We start from the raw sequence: 21,335 nt of genomic DNA on the forward strand, positions 1-21,335 counted from the left end.
CTTTCAGGACAGTTACTGTACACAGACACACACAGTCTGGTTTATTATCTTTGTGGGGACTCTCCATAGGCGCAATGGTTTGTATACTGTCCACACTGTATTTTCTATCCCCTTACCCTAACCCTACCCCTAAACCTAACCCTTACAGAAAACTTTCTGCATTTTTACTTTCTCAAAAAATCTCATTCTGTATGATTTATAAGCTTTTGCACCCATGGGGACCGCAGGCTGGTCCCACAATGTCAAAAATTTCAGGTTTTACTATTCTTGTGGGGACATTTGGTCCCCACAATGTAGCAAAAACAAGTACACACACACACACACACACACACGTTTTTGAATGAATGAGGGTCAGTAGGGACATGATGACTGCCCCCCTCTATCCCCACACAAACACGGTGGTGTGTGTACAGAACTCATCCAGTCAGCTGTGCGCCTGCAGCTTAATTACTCGAAAGCTCACAGAGTGTCTGACCTCCACCGTTAGCCTAATTGAAATTTAATTGAATTTCGCTTGTCTAGACTAATTAAGCTCCTACTGAAACCGCCAATCTTCAGCAGCTCGCCGGACACCGAGCTTCAGAGAGAAAACTGGAAGCTCGGAGGAGCGCAGGACAAAGGCGGCCATTTTAGGAAGCAGCTGACAGAATGGGAAATGTGTTTAAAAATAGCAAAGGAAAGGACTCGGGTCTTAATGAGGAGGAGGAGAGGTTGATACGAATACAGTTGGATCAGATTAGAGCACGTAGGTGCTATTAAATGGGCCCGTAGGAAATTAGCATGTTTTCAGATGTGGATTAAACATGGTAAAATACGTAAACAGAATTGAGAGAACCACACTCTTCTCTGATTCATTAGTCTTTTTGATTCACTGAAAAGAACCACTTAGAAGAATCATTCATTCACAAATCAGATGAAACTCTTCAGTCATTTTCAAAATTGTATAGTAAGTACACTCTTAAAAATGAAGGTTCCAAAAGGGTGTTTTTGCAGTGATGCCATAGAAGGACCATTTTTGGTTCCTCAAAGAACCTTTCAGTGAACAGTTCCTAAAATAACCATTTTGAAGAACATTTTAAAAAGTTTTTTTAAAAAAACTTTTTTTTGCATTTGAAAGGTTCCATGGATATTCAAATGGAATTGGCAAAGGACCTTGAATCAAACTTGGGTCACCATGAGCACAGTTGCGCTGTATGTAGATGCACTAACCACAAGGCTATCTCCACTGACCACTCTACTTTTGAACAAGAACAAACTTTCTAACTGTTTATACAGTAATTTAAATAAAATTTGGATGTCCTACATCTGTCATGTTGTCACTAGCTGGGTTTTCATCCAGATGTGAAGCGAATCTTTTCAAAGTTCGTCAAAAACAAACAAAACAAATGCGAAAAACCGGAAAGTGAGGTTTTAAAGGCATAGTTCACCCCAAAATGAAAATTCGGTCATTAATTACTCACTCTTATGTCGTTCCAAACCCGTAAGATCTTCGTTAATCTTCTGGACTTAAATTAAAATATTTTCGATGAAATCCAAGAGCTTTCTGACCTTGCATAGATATGCAACTGACATGTTCAAGACCCAGAAAGGTAGTAAGGATATCATTAACTGATGTCCATGTGACATCAGTGGGTCAACCGTAATGTTATGAAGCTACGAAAATAACGACTTCATTCAGCGATTTCTTCTCTTCCGTCTCAGTCTTCGATGAGCATTCAAGAGAGTTCCACGATGCATGTGTTAATGTTCGCTACATCAGAATTTATTCAGCAAGTGTGTTTCAATCTCCCATTTTTCGCATTAACTCTTTTTCACGCAACTCAAAAAACACCTCAAGTTTTTGCAAATTAAGGGATTCGTTTTTTTTAATCAGGCATTTCCATCACTCGTTTCTGATGCGATGCTTCAAAATGCGCATAAAAACCGGGTTATGTAAACATATACTATGGGGCCCTTGAATGCTTGAATCTGATTGGCTGACAAACATTCTGAAGGTATGCATTATTTTCAGAAAAAAACGCACGGCGAACGTAGTTCCAGGCAGCTCTTGACCGCATTACATGTCTATATCACTTCGCCACATGATTTCAGTTATTTCAAAGGTCCTTACAGTCTAAAACAAAACCCACAATCACACTGGCCAAATAAATAAATACAGTAAGTAATAGGATTAAAAATACAAGAGGTTATTTCCATGGTTTTGTCACAAAATTGCGTTTTACTGTGTACGTAAAACACATACTCTATTTCTCCCCTCTCTCTCTCTCTTTCCGTCTGTCTGTCTAAACGTAATTATGATCTGCATTAGTCTGCTGTTAACAGCTCAAGCATCGTTACTAAGTCTAAAATGTCGTTGGAATTAGCAACGGAGGTGTTGGATGAGATGTGTAAGAAATTAATCCTACTCACAATACCGAATAATTAAAAAATTCAACGGCCCGTCGTCAGTTATTCCTTACATAGGTACTGTCACGTGACTCTCTTAGCCATTCGCAACTCTTCTCCTATGGCCTAATAATGTCTATTGGATCCACACTTCAGAATCTCGCCAATAATAACCGGTCATCCGGGTACTTTTTGCCTTCTTTCGCATGTTGTTTTTCACCTTCTGTATAGTAAAGCATTAGGCATGGTTGGACACAGGGTCACTTGTGCTTTTGATTCACTTAAAAGAACCAGCTCTTAAGAGTCGACTCTTAAGAATCAGTCTAAATTCCAGATATATTGGTTGCACTATATGATTTTTTTGATTCACTAAAAAACCAACCAAGAATAGTCATATTTTTGGCAATTACACTACAGTACACTGGTCAAGCAGTATGTTTTTGATTCACTGTGAAATGAAGCGCTGGCTGATACGATTCAATGCTCAACAATCGTTGTATGATTCATGATCTGATCCAATTAAGTCTATTAGTTACTTATAATTAATTACAGTGAACATTCTGCATTATCATGCATTATAGTTTGTGGTTTATGTGGGAAATATGTGTTCTGCAATTATTAATAAAGTAGAAGTCAATGTGCTGGGAATGAATAGAAGTTTTATCATTTTGTATTTCTTGTACAGTTTCTGTGCAATACTCATAGCTTAATGATTCATTCCTGAGATTGGGAAGTGAATTTGTGGCTACCAAGAGTTAGGGTTAAATCTTGTAAGGGCGTTTTGCAGAAAGAGGGTTACCACGACCCTGTAGGACTGCTGTTGTTATCAAATTTTCTCTCCTCCCTCACCAAAAATGCATGTAGCGTTTGTAGTTAGGCCAAGGTCAAAGATAATGCGGTGGGAGCACTTTTTCAATTTTATTTCAATGAGTCACTTTCGGTACATTAATTTAACCAGTCCAATCTTCTAGCACAGAGCGATGTCTGTTTACTGATTAATAAGCCATCTCTTTCTTTTTCTCTCCTCAGGTACCTCTGCAGCCTGGACAGTCATTCAAGTTCACGGTGCTGGAGACTCTGGACCGCATTAAAGAGGAGTTCCAGTTCCTTCAGGCTCAGTACCACAGGTCAGATCATATGAGCTGATTTACTCCCAGTATGTGAAAGGCTTTTGATTATTTATGAGTCTCTTCCTACAGGCTAATATCTTACTGGATGTGTATTGAATTAATGTTGCTGTATTATACAGTGTATTATACAGCAGTGTGACATCAACGTTTTCATGGTATCCACTGAAATTTGCATTCAGAATTACCAGAATTAGTGAGAACTGACTACAAGTGGTGATGCTAATAACCACATATTCAGTGTAGCTTTTCAAAGAACAAGCTGCTTTGCAAACTGAAATAATAATCATATAAGCTCTGCTGAACTGTCCTGTTATGCTTTAAATAGCATTGGAGAAGTTTATGAGTTTAAGACTCATTTAAGTGATTTGTTTTGTGCTGATTCCTTTAACTGATTTAATTTATGCTGATTCAATTGAGTGAATCAGTTTTTCAGATTCCTTTACTTGAATTGGTATGTTCGGATTCATCTAGTTGAATTGATTCATTCTTGTTCATTTAAGTGAATTGGTTTGTTCTGATTCTTTTAAGTGAATTGAATCATTCTGATTCATGTGAGTAAATCAGGGTTGTGTTTCCCAAAAGCATCTTTGACTAACTATGGTTGCAAGTTCCATTGAGCTTTAGATTTCTGTAAGTGAATTGGTTTCTTCTGATTTATTTAAGTGAATTGATTCATTTTCGTTCATTTAAAAATGAATTGGTTGGTTTTGATTGTTCGATTATTCTGATTCCTTTAAGTGAGTTGGGCCATTCTGATTCATTCAAGTAAATAATTTTCTTTCTGTTCTTGTAAGTGAATTAGTTTGTTCTTATTCATTTAATTTAATTGATTTATTCTTATTTATTGACGTGTAGGTTTGTTCTGATTCATTTTAAGTGAACTGTTTTTTCTGATTCCATTAAGTAGGTTAGAACATTCTGATTCTTTTAAGTGAATTAGCTTATTTGGATAATCATTTAAGTGATATTCAAAGTCAAGTCAAGTACTTTATCATCATTGTGTAGCACAACAGACCCCCAAGGTGCATTTAAGATAAAACAATACACATACATTTTGATCATTCTGATTCATTTAAGTGAATCAGGTTGTCTTAATTTCTGTAAAGGAATTAGTTTGTTCGGATTCATTAAATTTAATTTATTCATTCTAAATTAGTTGATTCATTCTGATTCATTTAAGTGAATCAAACGGTTTTGATTTCTTTAAAAAAGTAAATTGGTTTGTCCTTTCATTTAATTGTTTCATTGAAGTGTATTTTATTTTTTTTTTATTATTATTATTTGGATCATTCTTATTCTTTTAAGTGATTTATTTTATTCTGATTCCTTTAAGTAAGTTTGATCATTCTGATTCATTTAAGTGAATCAGATTGTCTTGGTTTCTGTAAGTGAATTACTTTGTTCTGATTCATTAATTTTGATGTATTCATATTCATTGAAGTGGATCCGTTTGTTCTGATTCATTTAAGTGAGATGGATCATTCTGAATCACTGAAGTGTATTGTTTTTTTCTTTTTTCATTTATTTCATATATTTCTCATTCGCAACTCTTCTCCTATGGCCTAATAATGTCTATTGGATCCACACTTCAGAATCTCGCCAATAATAACCGGTCATCCGGGTACTTTTTGCCTTCTTTCGCATGTTGTTTTTCACCTTCTGTATAGTAAAGCATTAGGCATGGTTGGACACAGGGTCACTTGTGCTTTTGATTCACTTAAAAGAACCAGCTCTTAAGAGTCGACTCTTAAGAATCAGTCTAAATTCCAGATATATTGGTTGCACTATATGATTTTTTTGATTCACTAAAAAACCAACCAAGAATAGTCATATTTTTGGCAATTACACTACAGTACGCTGGTCAAGCAGTATGTTTTTGATTCACTGTGAAATGAAGTGCTGGCTGATACGATTCAATGCTCAACAATCGTTGTATGATTCATGATCTGATCCAATTAAGTCTATTAGTTACTTATAATTAATTACAGTGAACATTCTGCATTATCATGCATTATAGTTTGTGGTTTATGTGGGAAATATGTGTTCTGCAATTATTAATAAAGTAGAAGTCAATGTGCTGGGAATGAATAGAAGTTTTATCATTTTGTATTTCTTGTACAGTTTCTGTGCAATACTCATAGCTTAATGATTCATTCCTGAGATTGGGAAGTGAATTTGTGGCTACCAAGAGTTAGGGTTAAATCTTGTAAGGGCGTTTTGCAGAAAGAGGGTTACCACGACCCTGTAGGACTGCTGTTGTTATCAAAATCTATTCATATTCATTGAAGTGGATCCGTTTGTTCTGATTCATTTAAGTGAGATGGATCATTCTGAATCACTGAAGTGTATTGTTTTTTTCTTTTTTCATTTATTTGGATCATTTTTATTAATTTAAATGAATCAAGCCATTTTGATTTGTGTAAGTAAAGTGGTTGCCTTGTTTTATTTAATTTGATTGATTAATTTAAGTGCATCATTTGTTCTGATTTGGATCATTCTGATTCGTTAAATTGAGTTTATTTATTCTTATTCACTGAAGTGTATCCGTTTTTTCTGATTCATTTAAGAGAGTTGGATCATTCTGATTCATTTAAGTGTATTCTTTGTTCTGATTCATTTAGGTGAGTTGAATCATTTTGATTAATTTAAGTGTGTCATTTGTTCTGATCTGGTTCTTTTAAGTTAATTAGTTCATTCCTTTAAGTGAGTTTGATCATTTTGATTCATTTAAGTGAATCAGATTGTCTTGGTTTCTGTAAGTGAATTACTTTGTTCTGATTTATTAAATTGAATTTATTTATGCTTATTCATTGAAGTGTATCTGTTTGTTCTGATTCATGTAAGAGCTGGATCATTCTGATTCATTTAAGTGTATCATTTGTTCTGATCTGATTCTTTGAAGTTAATTAGTTAATTCCTTTAAGTGAGTTTGATCATTCTGATTCATTTAAGTGAATCAGATTGTCTTGGTTTCTGTAAGTAAATTGGTTTCTGATTCATTAAATTAAATTTATTTATTTATTTATTTATTAAAAATCCGTATTGTTTGTTCTGATTCATTTAAGAGTTGGATCATTCTGATTCATCGAAGCGTATTCTTTGTTCTGATATTTTTAAGTTGAGTTGGGTCGTTCTGATTCAAGTGAATCCAGCTGTTTTGATTCTTGTGAGTAAATTGGTTTGTCCTGTTTCATTTATTTAACTGATTCATTCTTATTCGCCTAAGCGAATCAGACTTATTTGACTCGATTTTTGATATATTGACGAGTCGATAGTATTAAATTAGCATCAAAATTCAATTCATGTTTTTTTTACTGTGCTTTTCATTCATGTTTTTCTACCGTCTTTTCACAGCCTCAAACTAGAGTGTGAGAAGTTGGCCAGCGAGAAGACGGAGATGCAGCGCCACTATATCATGGTGAGCTCGTTCAACCCTCGTATCGTCAGATCTGCCGTACGCTCCAGTAAATACAGCATAAAAGCCCGTCTGTGTTTAAAAAGAGAGATTGCGTTTGATTTCATGTTACAGGGTGTTTGGTTAACCTGAGGACACATCAGCGGGATTGCGATAGGGGTTGGGGGAGATGAAAAAGTGAGAGGGAGAAAGAAGGGCGATATGCGAGAGCCAGAAGGAGAGGAGGATGGAATGAAGAGAGAAAAGACATGGAAAGAGAGAAACGAAGATCACAAGCACAGACATGTAAATAATGAGAGGGAACAACGATTCCGTGCTTGCTGAAAGCAGATAACCCAGAAGACTATATTTAGCCGGCTAGACCTGCCATGTACACCAAGACTTGTTTCAACAGCCTTCCTCTTTATTTTTTTTGCATTTATAGTTCACCACATTTTTCTGTCTGTGCTCTCTGACGACTAGACAGGACTGCGTGTTCTTCTCGTCACTCTTTGGTGAATGATTTATTTGTTGATGGGCATGAAATAGTTTTCAGAGCTCATTTGCAATGGTGCGTTAGCCTCCTGGCTAACAAAAACAACAGAGACGGTGAATTGGACGATGTTCAAGTGTTAAAAGCTTTGTTCGGTGCCGTGGTTCAGTGGTTGGCGCACACACTTCTGATATTTTGAGCAATGCTGAAGGTCTTGTCATCGTTTTCTCTGCTATCTATTCAGCAAAGCAAAACGCCCCCAGAGTTATTTTAAAAACATGTTCAGGTTGTGGCCTTTGTTTTAATATGTTGAGCCATGATGCGAATTCAGAAGAAGCTGATTCAGATCTGCCCTTCGACACGTCTAAATCTTGTCATTCATCAATCTTTATGTAAAATCTTTCTGGTATCTATTCAATAAAAAAAAACGCTTATGAGCACTTAAAACAAACAAAAAAATGTTTAACTTAATATACAAAACTACTGTACATATTAGAGATTCAGGTTCGATTCTGGCTTGCGACTCATCCTGATCCCATTTTATCGCTCTCTCCTTAAAAATTATCAGCCTAATAAAGTCAAATTAAATGTGTTTATTTTTATTTATTGGCGTAAATTAATAAACAAACAAACAAATAAATAAATAAATTCCAGACATCCAATAAAGCAAACAAAAAACATTAATTTATTTGTTTGTTTTTACTTAATTATTCGTTAATGTTTGCATTTATTTTTAATTCATATTAAAGTCCATTTTACTTATATATTCAATAATATTTATGAATAATATTATATCGAAATAAACAATAAACGACTCAAAAAGATAAAAAAAGATGTATTTATTTATTTTTAATTCATTTTAATTTAATTAGTACTACTACTACTACTTCTACTAATATTTAATAATATTTATTCATAATATAAATACACATTAATTAATAATATAAATAATATAAACTGCTACGGAAAATAAGTAAGTCAATAAATAAATAAATAATATAAATATTTATTAATAATATTAATTTACATAAACAAATGCTCAAAAAGATTTATTTGTTTATATGTTTCTTTTTAATTAATTTTAATTTATTTAATACTGCTGCTGCTACTAATATTGAATCATATTTATTAATCATATTTATTTAATTATTTAATTGTTCATATATATATTTGCATTTTAATTAATATTAAAGTTTCTTTTAATTGTAGATTCAATAATATTTATTAGTAGTATAAATGTTTATCAATAATGTTAATAGTATAAACAATAAATGGCTCAAAAATACTTATTTTTATATATATTTTAGGTATGTTATTAATTAATTTTAATTACTTTTAATTTAATACTACTACTAATATTTAATAAATATTTATTGTTAATATAAATACATATTATACATAGTATAAACAACAAGGCTGTGGAATAAATAAATAATTAAATGAATAAAACAACATCAAATAAAGCAAAAGATAAATACATTTATTTATTTGTTTTTAATTATTCATAGTTTATTTTATATTTGTATTTTATTTATAATTTATTTATATTTGTATTTTTAATAAATATTAACGTTAAGTCCATTTTAATGATATATTCAGTAATACTAATATTACAAATAATAATGTTAATAATAAAAACAGTAAATTGCTCAAAAAGACTGATTGATTTTATTGATTCATTAAATGATTAATATTTATTGCTAATATAAATACACATTAATTAATAATATAAATAATATAAAAACGACGTTATGGAAAATTAATTAATTAATTAATTAATTCCAGTCAACATCAAATAAAATAAAACATACGTAAATTGATTGATTTATTTGTTTTGTTTTTAATTATTCGTAAATATTTGTATTCATTTTAATTCATATTAATATAATGTCAATTTTAATTATATATTAAATAACATTTATTAATAATATAAATATTTATTAATAATATTAATAACACAGACAATATATGCTCAAAAAGATTTTGTATTTATATTTTATATATTTATTTTTAATTAATTTTAATTAAAGATAAATATTAATTTTAATTAATGTTAAATTTCTCAAAAAATTGATTGATTGATTGATTTTATAACTTGTTCAAGTTAGTTCCTTGGTCCTGATTACCTCAGAAATCTACATTTGGCCTACAACATCCTGATTCCATTCTACTTTGTCTTCCTTACATTTCTTGTCACTATCAACTATCCGATTGAGAAAAATAAAAAATAGTTCAAGTTTTTGTCCTATTATAGTAAACTCTGATGCTCATTTGGAAGACAGACGTTTGAATCCACTTCAGTGAACTACTGTCATTAACTATAAATCCTAAATCCTAATTGTGGATTGCAGTATTTGTGTGTGTGTGTCCTAACACACCATCATCTAGCCTTTAATGAAGGTCTGTCTACATGGTCACTCTGTGACCGTTGTGTGTACTTCAGACCCCGGGGCAGCCGAGGATGGAAAGATGGAGCGAACGAGGGGGCTAATGCGCTGCTTTTGCAGTAACACCCCCGCCCCAACTCATCCGTCTGATGCTCTCTGCTCGCCTCCAAACATTACTGTCACAGATTGCCCTCGCGCCAGAGAGAGAGAACATAAGGAGAGATCAGCGGCGAAGACGAACGAGGAGAGCGAGTGAGTGAGAGAGAGCGGTGATTGAAACGCAGCAGTAAAAAAGAAGAAAGAGGAGGGGAAGATAAAGGCCGATAGAGAAGATGAAGAGGAGAAGAACTGACAGAGCGAGAGAGACGGTATAAAGACGCAGCTGGAGACAGTAAGACGACGAAACGATGAGGGCAGAGAAAGAACAACACAAGAACAAGATGAAGAGAAGGAGGAGAAGGGGAAAACCAGGAAGGCAGAAAGGATAAGACGCATTTGAAAACGATTACTCCTTAGTAAGCTAAACGTTTGAGTGCTGCCGTGTGTGTGTGAAAGAGACAGAGAGAGAGTTAAAAAAAGAGTGCAGAGAATTTTAATCCAATCCAAAAAAACACACTAATGGATTGCTCCTGTTTTAAGAGGTTTTGAAACTTGTTGCCGCCCTGTGATGGAAAACTAACTGGTGCTTCCAAACCAAATAAATCAAATTATAAAGCAAACAGCAGTAGCACCTCAGTACATTTACTTTGACATTTAACCGCACTCAAAAAACGCTGGGTTTAACAACCCACAATTTGGGTTATTTTGGTAACCCAACGCTGGGTCAAATATGAACAAAACCAGCATTGGGTTATTTTAACCCAGCCAGTTGGGTTAAATCTTTGACCCAACATGCTGGGTTGTTTTAATTAACTCAAATATAACTCAAATATTAACTCAAAAAGCAGACACAGAATTACTAGAGGCAACTGTAATAATCAAAACATAAACATTTATTAATAAGTGAAAACACCGATGGACAAAAATATGACATTGAATTATGCAGCATAGTTTTCAATTTTGCATACCTTTAAACTCGTTTAATAAGTATTTTAGAAATATAAATATATAACATTTAAAAGTAATATTTTAATTTAAGTGCATTAAACGGTTCTGTTATGCTTTTTATCTGATATAGTGCTGATTCTCGTTCCCGTGTCGCTGAAATCTTAGCCGGCGATGGGCTGCTACCTTCGGACCGCCGCCTCGCGTTTCACTCAACACGTGGCTGATTCATAACCTGTCAATAAACAGTTTTGAGGATGTATAAAATCCGAATTAAAGGAGAGCTCCACTTTCAAAACAACAGTTCACAAATAATGTACTCACCCCCTTGTCATCCAAGATGTTCATGTCTTTCTGTCTTCAGTGGTAAAGAAATTATGGTTTTTGAGGAAAACATTTCAGCATTTTTCTTCATAGACTTCAATTGTGCCCCCGATTTTGAACTTCCAAAAAGTAGTTTAAATGCAGCTTCAAAAGACTCTAAATGATCCCAGCCGAGGAAGAAGAGTCTTATCTAGCGAAACGATCGGTCATTTTTTTGGAAAATAAAAATGTTTATACTTTTTAAGCACAAAAAGTTTGTGTAGCACAGGTTCTGGCATGCGCGTTCACGACAATACGTACTATTGAATCATGTTGAAAGGTCACGCCGAACGTAGGCAGAACCACAGACCCAGTGTTTACAAAGCGAACACACAAAGGCTAAGAAAGTGCAAGTAAGTTTGCAAACGCTGTTTACAAACAAAAAATTACAACGATGTCCTCCTCTCAAGTTGTAGGAGAAAAGTTTTTCACCATACTCAACCATTTTTAGCCGGAGTACAAAGACACTGGGTCTGTGGTTCTGCCTACGTTCTGCATGACCTTACGACATGATTCAATAGTAAGTATTGTTGTGAACGCGCATGCCAGAACCTGTGCTACACAAACTTTTTGTGCTTAAAAAGTATAAACATTTTTATTTTCCAAAAAACTTAGAAGTGATTCGTAGTAGCGATGGAAAGTTCGGATCATTTTACAGACTGAAATGAACGAACGACTAGAAAAACCCGAAGACTCGACACAGGTGAACTAATTCCAGTACAGAACCTAATAGGATGTTGCGCATGCGCGACTGAACAAATCACTCCCCGAGACGTTCTTCACGAGTCACATTAAAGACTCATTCAAAATGAATGAATCGTTCTAGAACGACCCGTGGATGCACATCCCGGAGCCTGTGCTATGCGAGCTTTTGTGCTTAAAAAAGTATACAAATTTTTATTTTTCCAAAAAAAAAAATGACAGATTGTTTCGCTAGATAAGACCCTTCCTTGGCTGGGATTGTTTAGAGCCCTTTGAAGCTGCATTTAAACTGCATTGTGGAAGTTCAAAATCGGCGGCACAATTGAAGTGCATTATATAAAAAAATCCTGAAATGCTTTCCTCAAAAACCATAATTTCTTTACGACTTAAGACAGAAAGACATGAACATCTTGGATGACAAGGGGGTGAGTAAACTATTTATAAATTGTTGTTCTGGAAGTGGACTTCTCCTTTAATCAGAAGTGAATAAACGAATAAAATTAGTTTATGTTAGTGTTTCCATCATGTAAAACGTCCATTGCTGATGCATTTAGCTGACTGACATCTCTTCTGTATGTTGCGTTGCATAAAATAAAATCATTTACAGAATAAAAAATACTTAACAAATGGAATAAAATGTATACAAACCTTAATTTAACCGAAGAAGTCCACTAAATCGGCAGCGCTCTGAATGAAAATGCCTGCATTCCGACTATTACCCAACAGCTGGGTTGAAGTGAGTAGTGACGGGTCATTCTTGAATGATTCGTTCATTTTGAACGAATCTTTAATGTGACTTGGGACAAACGAGTCGTCTCTGGAAGTGAATCGTTCAGTCGCGCATGCGCAACATCCTATTAGTTTCTGTACTGGAATTAGTTCACCTGTTTCGAGTCTTCGTGTTTTTGGAGTCGTTCGTTCATCTTATGGGGCTATCACGTGATGAACGAATCACTCAAACCCTTAGACTGGAGAGATGAACTAATCAATTCTCTTTCCGGCTCAAAAAAAGAATTCAGCTTTATGTTCAATGCTACGGTGAAGTTACAGTACGCAATTTCTACTATATCAATATAGAGGACTTCAATGGGGATCCAACGGGTTAAAGTTCCAAATTGCAGTTTCAGTGCAGCTTCAAATGACTTCACACGATCCCAGCAAAGGAATAAGTGTCTTATCTAGCGAAACGATCGATCATTTTCTAATACGGGGTGCTCAACCCTGTTCCTGGAGATCTACCTTTCTGCAGAGTTCAGCTCTAACCCTGATCAAGCACACCTGAACCAACTAATTAGGATCTGAAAAAGCACTTGATAATCACAGACAGGTGTGTTTGATCACGGCTGGAACTAAACTCTGCAGGAAGGTAGATTTCCAGGAACAGGGTTGGGCACCCCTGTTCTAATATATATATACTTTTTGATCACAAATGCTTGTCTTGCACTAGCTTGCGACTAGCAGAAGTACTGACCCAGTGTTTACCAAGCGAACATGCAAAGAAAGTCAGCCTTTACCAAAAAAGGCTAAACAACAAAATAGGACATTTTTGAAGTTGAGAGAGAAAATAAGATTCGAGTTTCTTGCCCTACCCTACCTTTTTGAACCAGAGTACACAGATGAAGAATGAAGCACGTGTGACCTTTCAAACATGATTATTTAACGCACAAAATCGTAGACGCGCATCACGGAGCTAGTGCAAGATGAGCATTCGTGGTTAAAAAGTAAATTTATTTATTTATTTTTTTTTTTTTTTTAGAAAATGACCAATTTTTTTTTACTAAATAAGATCATTATTCCTCGTCTGGGATCCTGTAGAGCTCTTTGAAGCTGCATTGAAACTGCAATTTCGACCTTCAGTCTATTGATCCTTACATTCTTGTTGACCTACACAAGCTGGATTTCAATGCTGTGAGTTTCTGTTTACAGACCTTCGCCTAATTTATCCATCATGATATGCTGGTCAAACAGCTCAGAGGGACATTTTATTACTCAAGTTTATAGCTAACAAACCTTTGCTGTTCTCATTTTTGTTGTACTCCGTATTAGCTCAGATGTTTCACGTAAAACTTGGTGGGACAATGTTTTGTCGACATGCTGTAAGAGTGTAGAGCTATAAAGTGAATGCACATTTTTTTTTGGTGTTTTTCCCTTTTATTATGATACGATAGTGGCGAGCAGACAGGAAGTGAAGTGGGACAGAGAGAGGGGGGCGGGATAGGGAAAGGTCCTCAAGCAGGGATTCGAACTTGGGACGCCCGTAGTGCAATGGTGCACTTGCCCGCTAGGTTATCGGCACTGATGGCCACAGTAATTGTGTAGTGAAAATCTAGTATTGTGACAGTGCTAGTTGAGTTTTTTTTCTAAACTCTGGGAATACTAGGCTTTTTTTTACTTAGGAAAGAAAGTCTCCATGTAATCTGCTTGCGTTCTAAAAGAAAAAATTAAACAGATTTGAGAGAAAATGTGAGGTATTATAGTGTTGCTGTACACATTAATATTTGTTTGCGTTACAGTTTCAATAGTGTCCTTTTACAGAAATTTCCCATACTCCTCATACTTATTAACTAATTATTCAAGGTTTTATTCAATTTGAAATTCAATTTGATAAAATAGCATTCTGCAATTTACTTCATCTATAATTGCACTGATATGAATTGGCAGTCTATGAATCACGGCTCTGGTTTTGTGTGGCTGATAACGCACTCGCAATTTTCTCCCGTCTGTCAGGAAACCTGCCAGGTAACTCGTAATTCAGTCTCGGATTCAAGAACAGCCGCCAACAGCACTGTCACTAACGACGTTCATGGCTTTCATATAATGTCACTTTATTGTCTGGGGAGAAAGAAAAGGAAGTATAATGAAATAATTTATGATACGGCTCTTTCTTTGGCTTGTAGCCGATTGAAATGATGAAGACTGTGAATGTCTTAATTCACAACTTATATTTGTTTCTGTCATCATTTACTCACCCTCATGTTGGTCCTTCAAATAAGACATTAACAATGGTCAATTGTAGAATTTATTCAACAGAAATAACTGCCTTGTAACTTAACTACATTTTACCATTGAAGCCTCTTAATGTAACAGTTCAGGTGCAAGCATAGACCTTATTTTTCAACGCGGAAGAAAGACATTTTTTGTAAATGTGCGAGACTTCCGGTTCACTAGCCGCTATAGGGAAATAACCAGAAGAATATCAAAGTGCAGCAAACAGTAAAACTATTTGCTTTACAAACCAATGTGTTCGTAATTAAGATAAAACATTAGGCTAAAATAATATGGTAGGACACATCAGTTTGTAATAACAAGCAGCAAAACAGAAATTCCGACATCTGTCAAGTCTAACTGACAGCTGTCTAACAGCACGCTGAAAGCCTAAAATGCGTTTTAATCTTGCAAACTCTGGTATTTCTTACTGAAAATGCAAATCTATTTAGTATTTTCTTTCTTGGAGCTCATTTGACAGTACAGAGGACGGCTATTTTTACATCGGTCAATTCAAATTGGGCTGTTTGGTGTAAATGGGGTCGTGGCAGATGCGACAGCCGGAGAGGACAGCCCAATGGAAATTATATCTCATCAATGTTGCCTGTCTGGTAATACTAGATCAGGATGAGCCAATCAATGTGTCTGAGCTTAGAAGATCACAGCTGCATCCAGTACAGTGAAGTGGACAGACACACACACTCGCACACGCTTCTGCAGAGATTTTTGCAAGAGCCGAGTGTCCAGCGACACAGCAGGATATGTGTACAAGCGACGGATGGCAAACAGCTGCCGGGTTGAACCAGGGGACACCCCGTACATTTTGCCCCTCGTTAGACCGGTGAGGACTAATACACACACGCGAAAACAGACACACACACACGCCGCGGCTGCGGCAGGAGGAGAGGCTTTGTTGAACCTCCGCCGCATTGAGCCCCGCTACATCCGCCACATGCCGCGCGCAATCTGCTCCAGACAACACACACACACACGGACACACTCAGGGGATTACACACAAACTCACGGTGTATAATGAGAATGCGCATAACATGAGAGAGCTTATATAACAATGAGCCGTGGCGAGGGAACGCAGGAACATTAAGCCATTACGAGCCAAAAGCGCACCAATCCCACCAATATCCCAGAATAACAAGAAGTTCACGAAAAACTACACGTCACAGTTTAACTCACCTCTTACGGAAATTAACTGCGCTTTTACTACAAAACAAACAAACAAAACGAATGGTTATTATAGTTAAACTATGGCAACCACAAATTGTTTGGTTTGCTACACTAACCATAGTTTACCATGGTATTTGCAGTAAAACTGTGGATATAATGGTAATCAATACAGCAAAAAAAAAAAAAAAAAAAAAAAAAACATGGTTGCTACTTTTACTATAGTAAAACTATAGTTAATTTTCGTAAGGGACATGCTTTAAGATATAAGCCTAAATACCCAAGCACGCCATGTAAACTATAACACACTTTATTTTATTTTACATTATTTCCATGAAATTTGTTGTATTTCCAACTATTATTGCAAATTTAAAACTTAAAAACGTAATTATTTTAGGTATTTTATTATTATTATTATTTTTAAACTTGGTATTTAATTAAAGAGCTAATTATGTTTGCTCCTGACACACTTACAGTTGAGTATAAGATAAGATATTTATAAGATAAGAAGATATTTTACATAAAAGACGTTTACATATAGTCCACAAGAGAATATAATAGCTGAATTTATAAAAATTACCCTGTTTAAAAGTTTACATACACTTGATTCTTAATACTGTGTTTTTTTGTTTAGTGATAGTTGTGCGTTTGTCCTGAACAGTTATACTTCCCCACTGTTCTTCAGAAAAATCCTTCAGGTCCCACAAATTCTTTGGATTTTCAGCATTTTTGTGTATTTGAACCTGAGGGACTGAGGGACTCATATGCAACTACACTGTAAAAAACAATTTGTTGAGTCAACTTAAAATAATTTGTTACCTGGCTGCCTTAAAATTTTAAGTTCAGTCAACTCAAAAAAAAAGTTTATTTAACTTGAAATGTTAAATTATACTAAGTGGCAACTTAAAATTTTAAGGCAGCTGGGTTACTTACCCATCTGTTAAGTTTAGCAAACACAAATATCTAAGTTGTTACTTAGTACAACTTAACATTTCAAGTTGACTAAACTTATTTTGACTGAACTTAAAATTTTAAGGCAGCAGGGTAACTAATTATTTTAAGCTGACTCAACAAATTGTTTTTTTATTTTTTACAGTGTAATACAGAAGGTTCAAACACTGATGCTCTAGAAGGAGAAACAATTCATTGAGGGGTGAAAACTTTTTGAATTTGAAGATCAGGGTAAATTTAACTTATTTTGTCTTTGCAGTATTTTCTGAAGCTTATGAAGGGTAGTACTAAATGAATAAAAATATGATATTTAGGCAAAATAAACTGTACATTGTTAAAAATAAAATCATATTTATAAATTTAGCTATAATTTCATTCAGTGTAGTTTTTTTTTTTTTTCAATTGTGGTATACAGTGTAGTTATTGTGTTCAACCCATTTCCAATTTTGACTTTTTGACTAGCTGTGCTATCTATCTAGATAACAAAAAACAAAACAAAACAATGTATTTATTTATTTATTTAGTAATTAACATTTTGCCTTGTACCGGAAAAAGAGGAGGACATGACTGAGCCCGTGTCCCCATGAGCACAACAAATTACCTTTTGGGTCATGTGAGAAGTCCGTCAACTAGTCCCAAACTCTCTCACACTGGTCCCGGGCCACTGGTCTGTCCTTAAGGAAGCCAAACGATATTTGGTAAAAGATATTTTAGCAAAAACTAAAGGCCTAAAGTGCTTTGAAGAGAAAATGAGCTGCAGGTGTCCCATCCTTAGATTCCCTCCCTGGCACTCTGTCATTCAGCATTTTCTTTAGGGAGATTGTAGACACAACATGCTGACTGCTTAAACTGCTTAAACTATTTCAGCTTAATTAATCATCTTATTTACAGGACTTTGTGTAGGTTAAGGTAATAGATCTTAACTTGTCAGTTCAACTGATACAAACTCTGACATTGCCACATTAAGTGCAAAACTCAGTGCCTGATTCTACAATGTTCTGGGATGGTTCCTAGGGTGGCTACCAAACATCTAGGACCCTGTTTCCCCAAACCGGTGTGTTTGGTTCAGTGTTAAGACTGGCTAATGGAAGCATTTCCATTCAGTTGGTATACCGATATGTCAGCCACGTCGATTAATTGGCTGATATATGGGCCATTTTTGTGTGAATTTGAATTTTCGCTCAGCGTTTTCTGCCTGGATTGATTCTACATCAAAACATGCTGAGAACTAATGTTGGTCTGAAATGATGCAGAGACCTTTTTGGCTGTAACTGAGGTAATACGAGCGCTGCTGAATAGCCTTCTGGGCCGCCGCAGAGCTTTTTAAAACGGAACCGCTTCCAGCGGCCCTGCTGCACTATCAGCATGCAGAACCAGCGAACGTGATTTATATTTGTGTGTGTGTGTGTGCCAGCAGACCAGATAGATGGGGAAATAGTTCTGCTGTTATGTCACGCTTTATCTAAAATTCATCACCCACCGGAGCGATCAATACTGGAAATGCAATAAATTTGAATACAGCGCAACACGTGTCTAAAATGCTTCATTTTATAGACTCGCATTCAAACTGCCAGTCAAAAGTTTGGACACGCTTGACTGGACTTATGGTTCTCAAGATCTTGAAATAGTTTTAGTCCGAAGGTTTTATATACAAGGCTTGAAATGAGTTTGGTATTTGTGCCTGTGTATGAATTTCTTTACAAAAAAAAAAGAAAAGAAAGAAAATCACTCAACAAGTGTCCAGCATACACGTACACTTGTAAAAATTCCTAAAATTTGAGAATGCCCTGGTGAAAAAACCAGCATATGCTGGTAGGTATGTTTTGATGCTGGAATGCTGGTTAGGTAGGTTTTGGTGCTGTTTTAAGCTGGTCCTTTGCTGGTTTATGCTGGTTTATTTATGCTGGTCCTTAGCTGGTTTATGCTGGTCCTTTGCTGGTTCATGCTGGTCCTTAGCCAGTTTATGCTGGTCCTTAGCTGGTTTATGCTGGTTCATGCTGGTCCTTTGCTGGTTTATGCTGGTCCTTAGCTGGTTTATGCTGGTCCTTAGCTGGTTTATGCTTAAACCAGCATCAAAACCTACCTAACCAGCATTCCAGCATCAAAACATACCTACCAGCATATGCTGTTTTTTTCACCAGGGTGCTAATACTCTTAGGACTAAAAACCTATACAGCTTTATAGACCTAAGAAACAAGTGCGTAGAATTTTGTCTTTGAACTTCCGTTCTTTACTCTATTTCTATAGCACAGAGTTAACGAAATTTATTATGAGCATTGTAATGTTTGAAACCGATGTCATAACAAATGTCAATAGACCGGGAAGATTTTAAAATTCCGTAAATCCGTAAGATCGTATCAAGCTGTGGAACACCCTCTTTTTAGCGAATACCAGCTGCTGCCATCGGGAAAGAGATTGAGAATGCCAAAGTGTAAAACCAATAGACTGAAACTTTCATTTGTTACCGAAATTGTTTCATTTGTCAGTCTCAATAAAACTGTTGAACTCTACCAAGAACAACACACTAAAAGCATATTAGCACTTTTTTGTGTTTTGCATTTTACCTTTCTGTATATATACATTGTTGTATTTTAATGCTTGTTCTTAATTGTTTTAATTAATTTGTCTTTATTTATTATTATTGTTTGTGCAACATGGTTGCATTTTGTCCAAGATAAATTTCCTCTGGGAGACAAATAAAGTTTATTCTATCCTATCCTAAATACAATCCGGAAGACAGAAGACAACAAGAGCAGTGCTGAAAATTGACGGAGCTACATAAATCCATAGCGCTAACGGTGCAGAGCGAATAGAGCAAAAAAGAACCGGGAATATTAATATAGATACTTTGCTTCGCAAGCACTAATAAAGAATGAGTAGGTAGGTGTGTCCAAACTTTGAAATATGTTCCTGCTCGTTAACCTCATATCGACACCTTTGGGTTTCCAGTCGCTGTCATTAGATATGATGAGACTTTAATCCGGAGATTAAACTGCGGAGAAGTTTTGATAGAAGAGAGGAGGTCAGGCACACATCACGGATAGGAAATGGAGTTTACGGAATAATAGAAGAGAAGGGCAGGGGAGAGGAGGATTAAAAAGGAAGGTCGGTAACGAGGGAGCTGATCGGGAAAGACACAGATAAGGGGAGAGAAGAGGAAAAAGGATTTTTGAAAATCGAGCTACACACAGAGCAGTTACCGAGTGTGTGAGCGTGACAGACAGACGGGGAAAGACAGAGAATAAAGAAGCGAGCAGTTGTGTCAGGTTTCATCTTCATCATTGGCATTGCTGCTCATCTGCCTGCTGAATGAGACACGCAGAAATACACGCTGACGCGTTCAAACTCTGTCCGTCTTCCTGTAGTTTCAGCGAGTCGTTAGTGTCAGTCAGGCCGCTGAGGTTTTAATTTGATTGATGATGATTCAATGCTGTTTAATTCATCACAATGCTGATTGATGCTCTCACCTTTGTGTTCCCACAGTACTATGAGATGTCCTACGGGCTCAACATTGAGATGCACAAACAGGTAAGGTAAACCTGCTGGGTGAATTCACTAAACAGTTTTGCTTGTGGTGTTTTAGCACTCGAAAACAACCTTATTTTCTGTTCACACTGCACACAAATCAGATTATCAGGACTGGCTGGTTATAAGCATGCAGTTATGCACACATTGTGTCAAATTGTGTCAACACTTGTAACACACGGATGTGGTTTGGATTCAGTTTGTACACGTCTGATTTTATGTGATCTGACACTTGCAATGCATATGGATGTGGTTTAGGTCCGGTTTATAAATGTCTGATGTCATGTGATTTGACCATTTACAATTGTAACACGAATGGGTGTGGTTTGTACACTTAAGATTTCATGTGATCTGACTGTTCACACTTGTAACAGATACGGATGTGGTTTGGATCCAGTTTATACAAGTCTAATTTCATGTGATCTGACTGTTCACACTTGTAACGCATATGGATGTGGTTTAGATATGGTTTATCACATGGTTTGACCATTTACAATTGTAACATATTGATGTGGTTTGGATTTGGTTTGTACATTTCAGATTTCATGTGATCTGACTGTTCACACTTGTAACACATGGATGCGGTTTGGATTCAGTTTGTACACGTCTTATTTTATGTGATCTGACTGTTCACACTTGTAATGCATATGGATGTGGTTTAGATCCGGTTTGTACACGTCTGATTTAATGTGATCTGATTGTTCACAATAGTAACACATATAATTGCAAGTTGGATTTGGTTTGTACACTTCTGATTTCAGGCGATCTGGCTGTTCACACTTGTAACATATACGGAT

At 35.7% G+C, this 21,335-nt stretch overlaps 1 protein-coding gene across 4 annotated transcripts in view; it reads left to right on the forward strand.

Moving 5' to 3' along the window:
• The window catches only part of tle2b (TLE family member 2, transcriptional corepressor b), a 65,067-nt gene that overhangs the window by 9,162 nt on the left and 34,570 nt on the right, over positions 1-21,335 (forward strand). For 2 of the 4 annotated variants that reach the window (XM_051095329.1, XM_051095330.1), the window contains exons 2-4: positions 3,415-3,512; positions 6,870-6,933; positions 20,497-20,541. In XM_051095329.1, the coding sequence (XP_050951286.1) occupies positions 3,415-3,512; positions 6,870-6,933; positions 20,497-20,541 (207 nt within the window). Of the gene's footprint in view, positions 1-3,414; positions 3,513-6,869; positions 6,934-6,985; positions 7,216-9,778; positions 10,305-20,496; positions 20,542-21,335 lie in introns of those variants that run through there. The other 2 variants (XM_051095331.1, XM_051095332.1) reach the window with 2 other exon arrangements.

Source organism: Labeo rohita, chromosome 22 (assembly GCF_022985175.1).
Source record: "Labeo rohita strain BAU-BD-2019 chromosome 22, IGBB_LRoh.1.0, whole genome shotgun sequence".
NCBI lineage: Eukaryota > Metazoa > Chordata > Actinopteri > Cypriniformes > Cyprinidae > Labeo > Labeo rohita.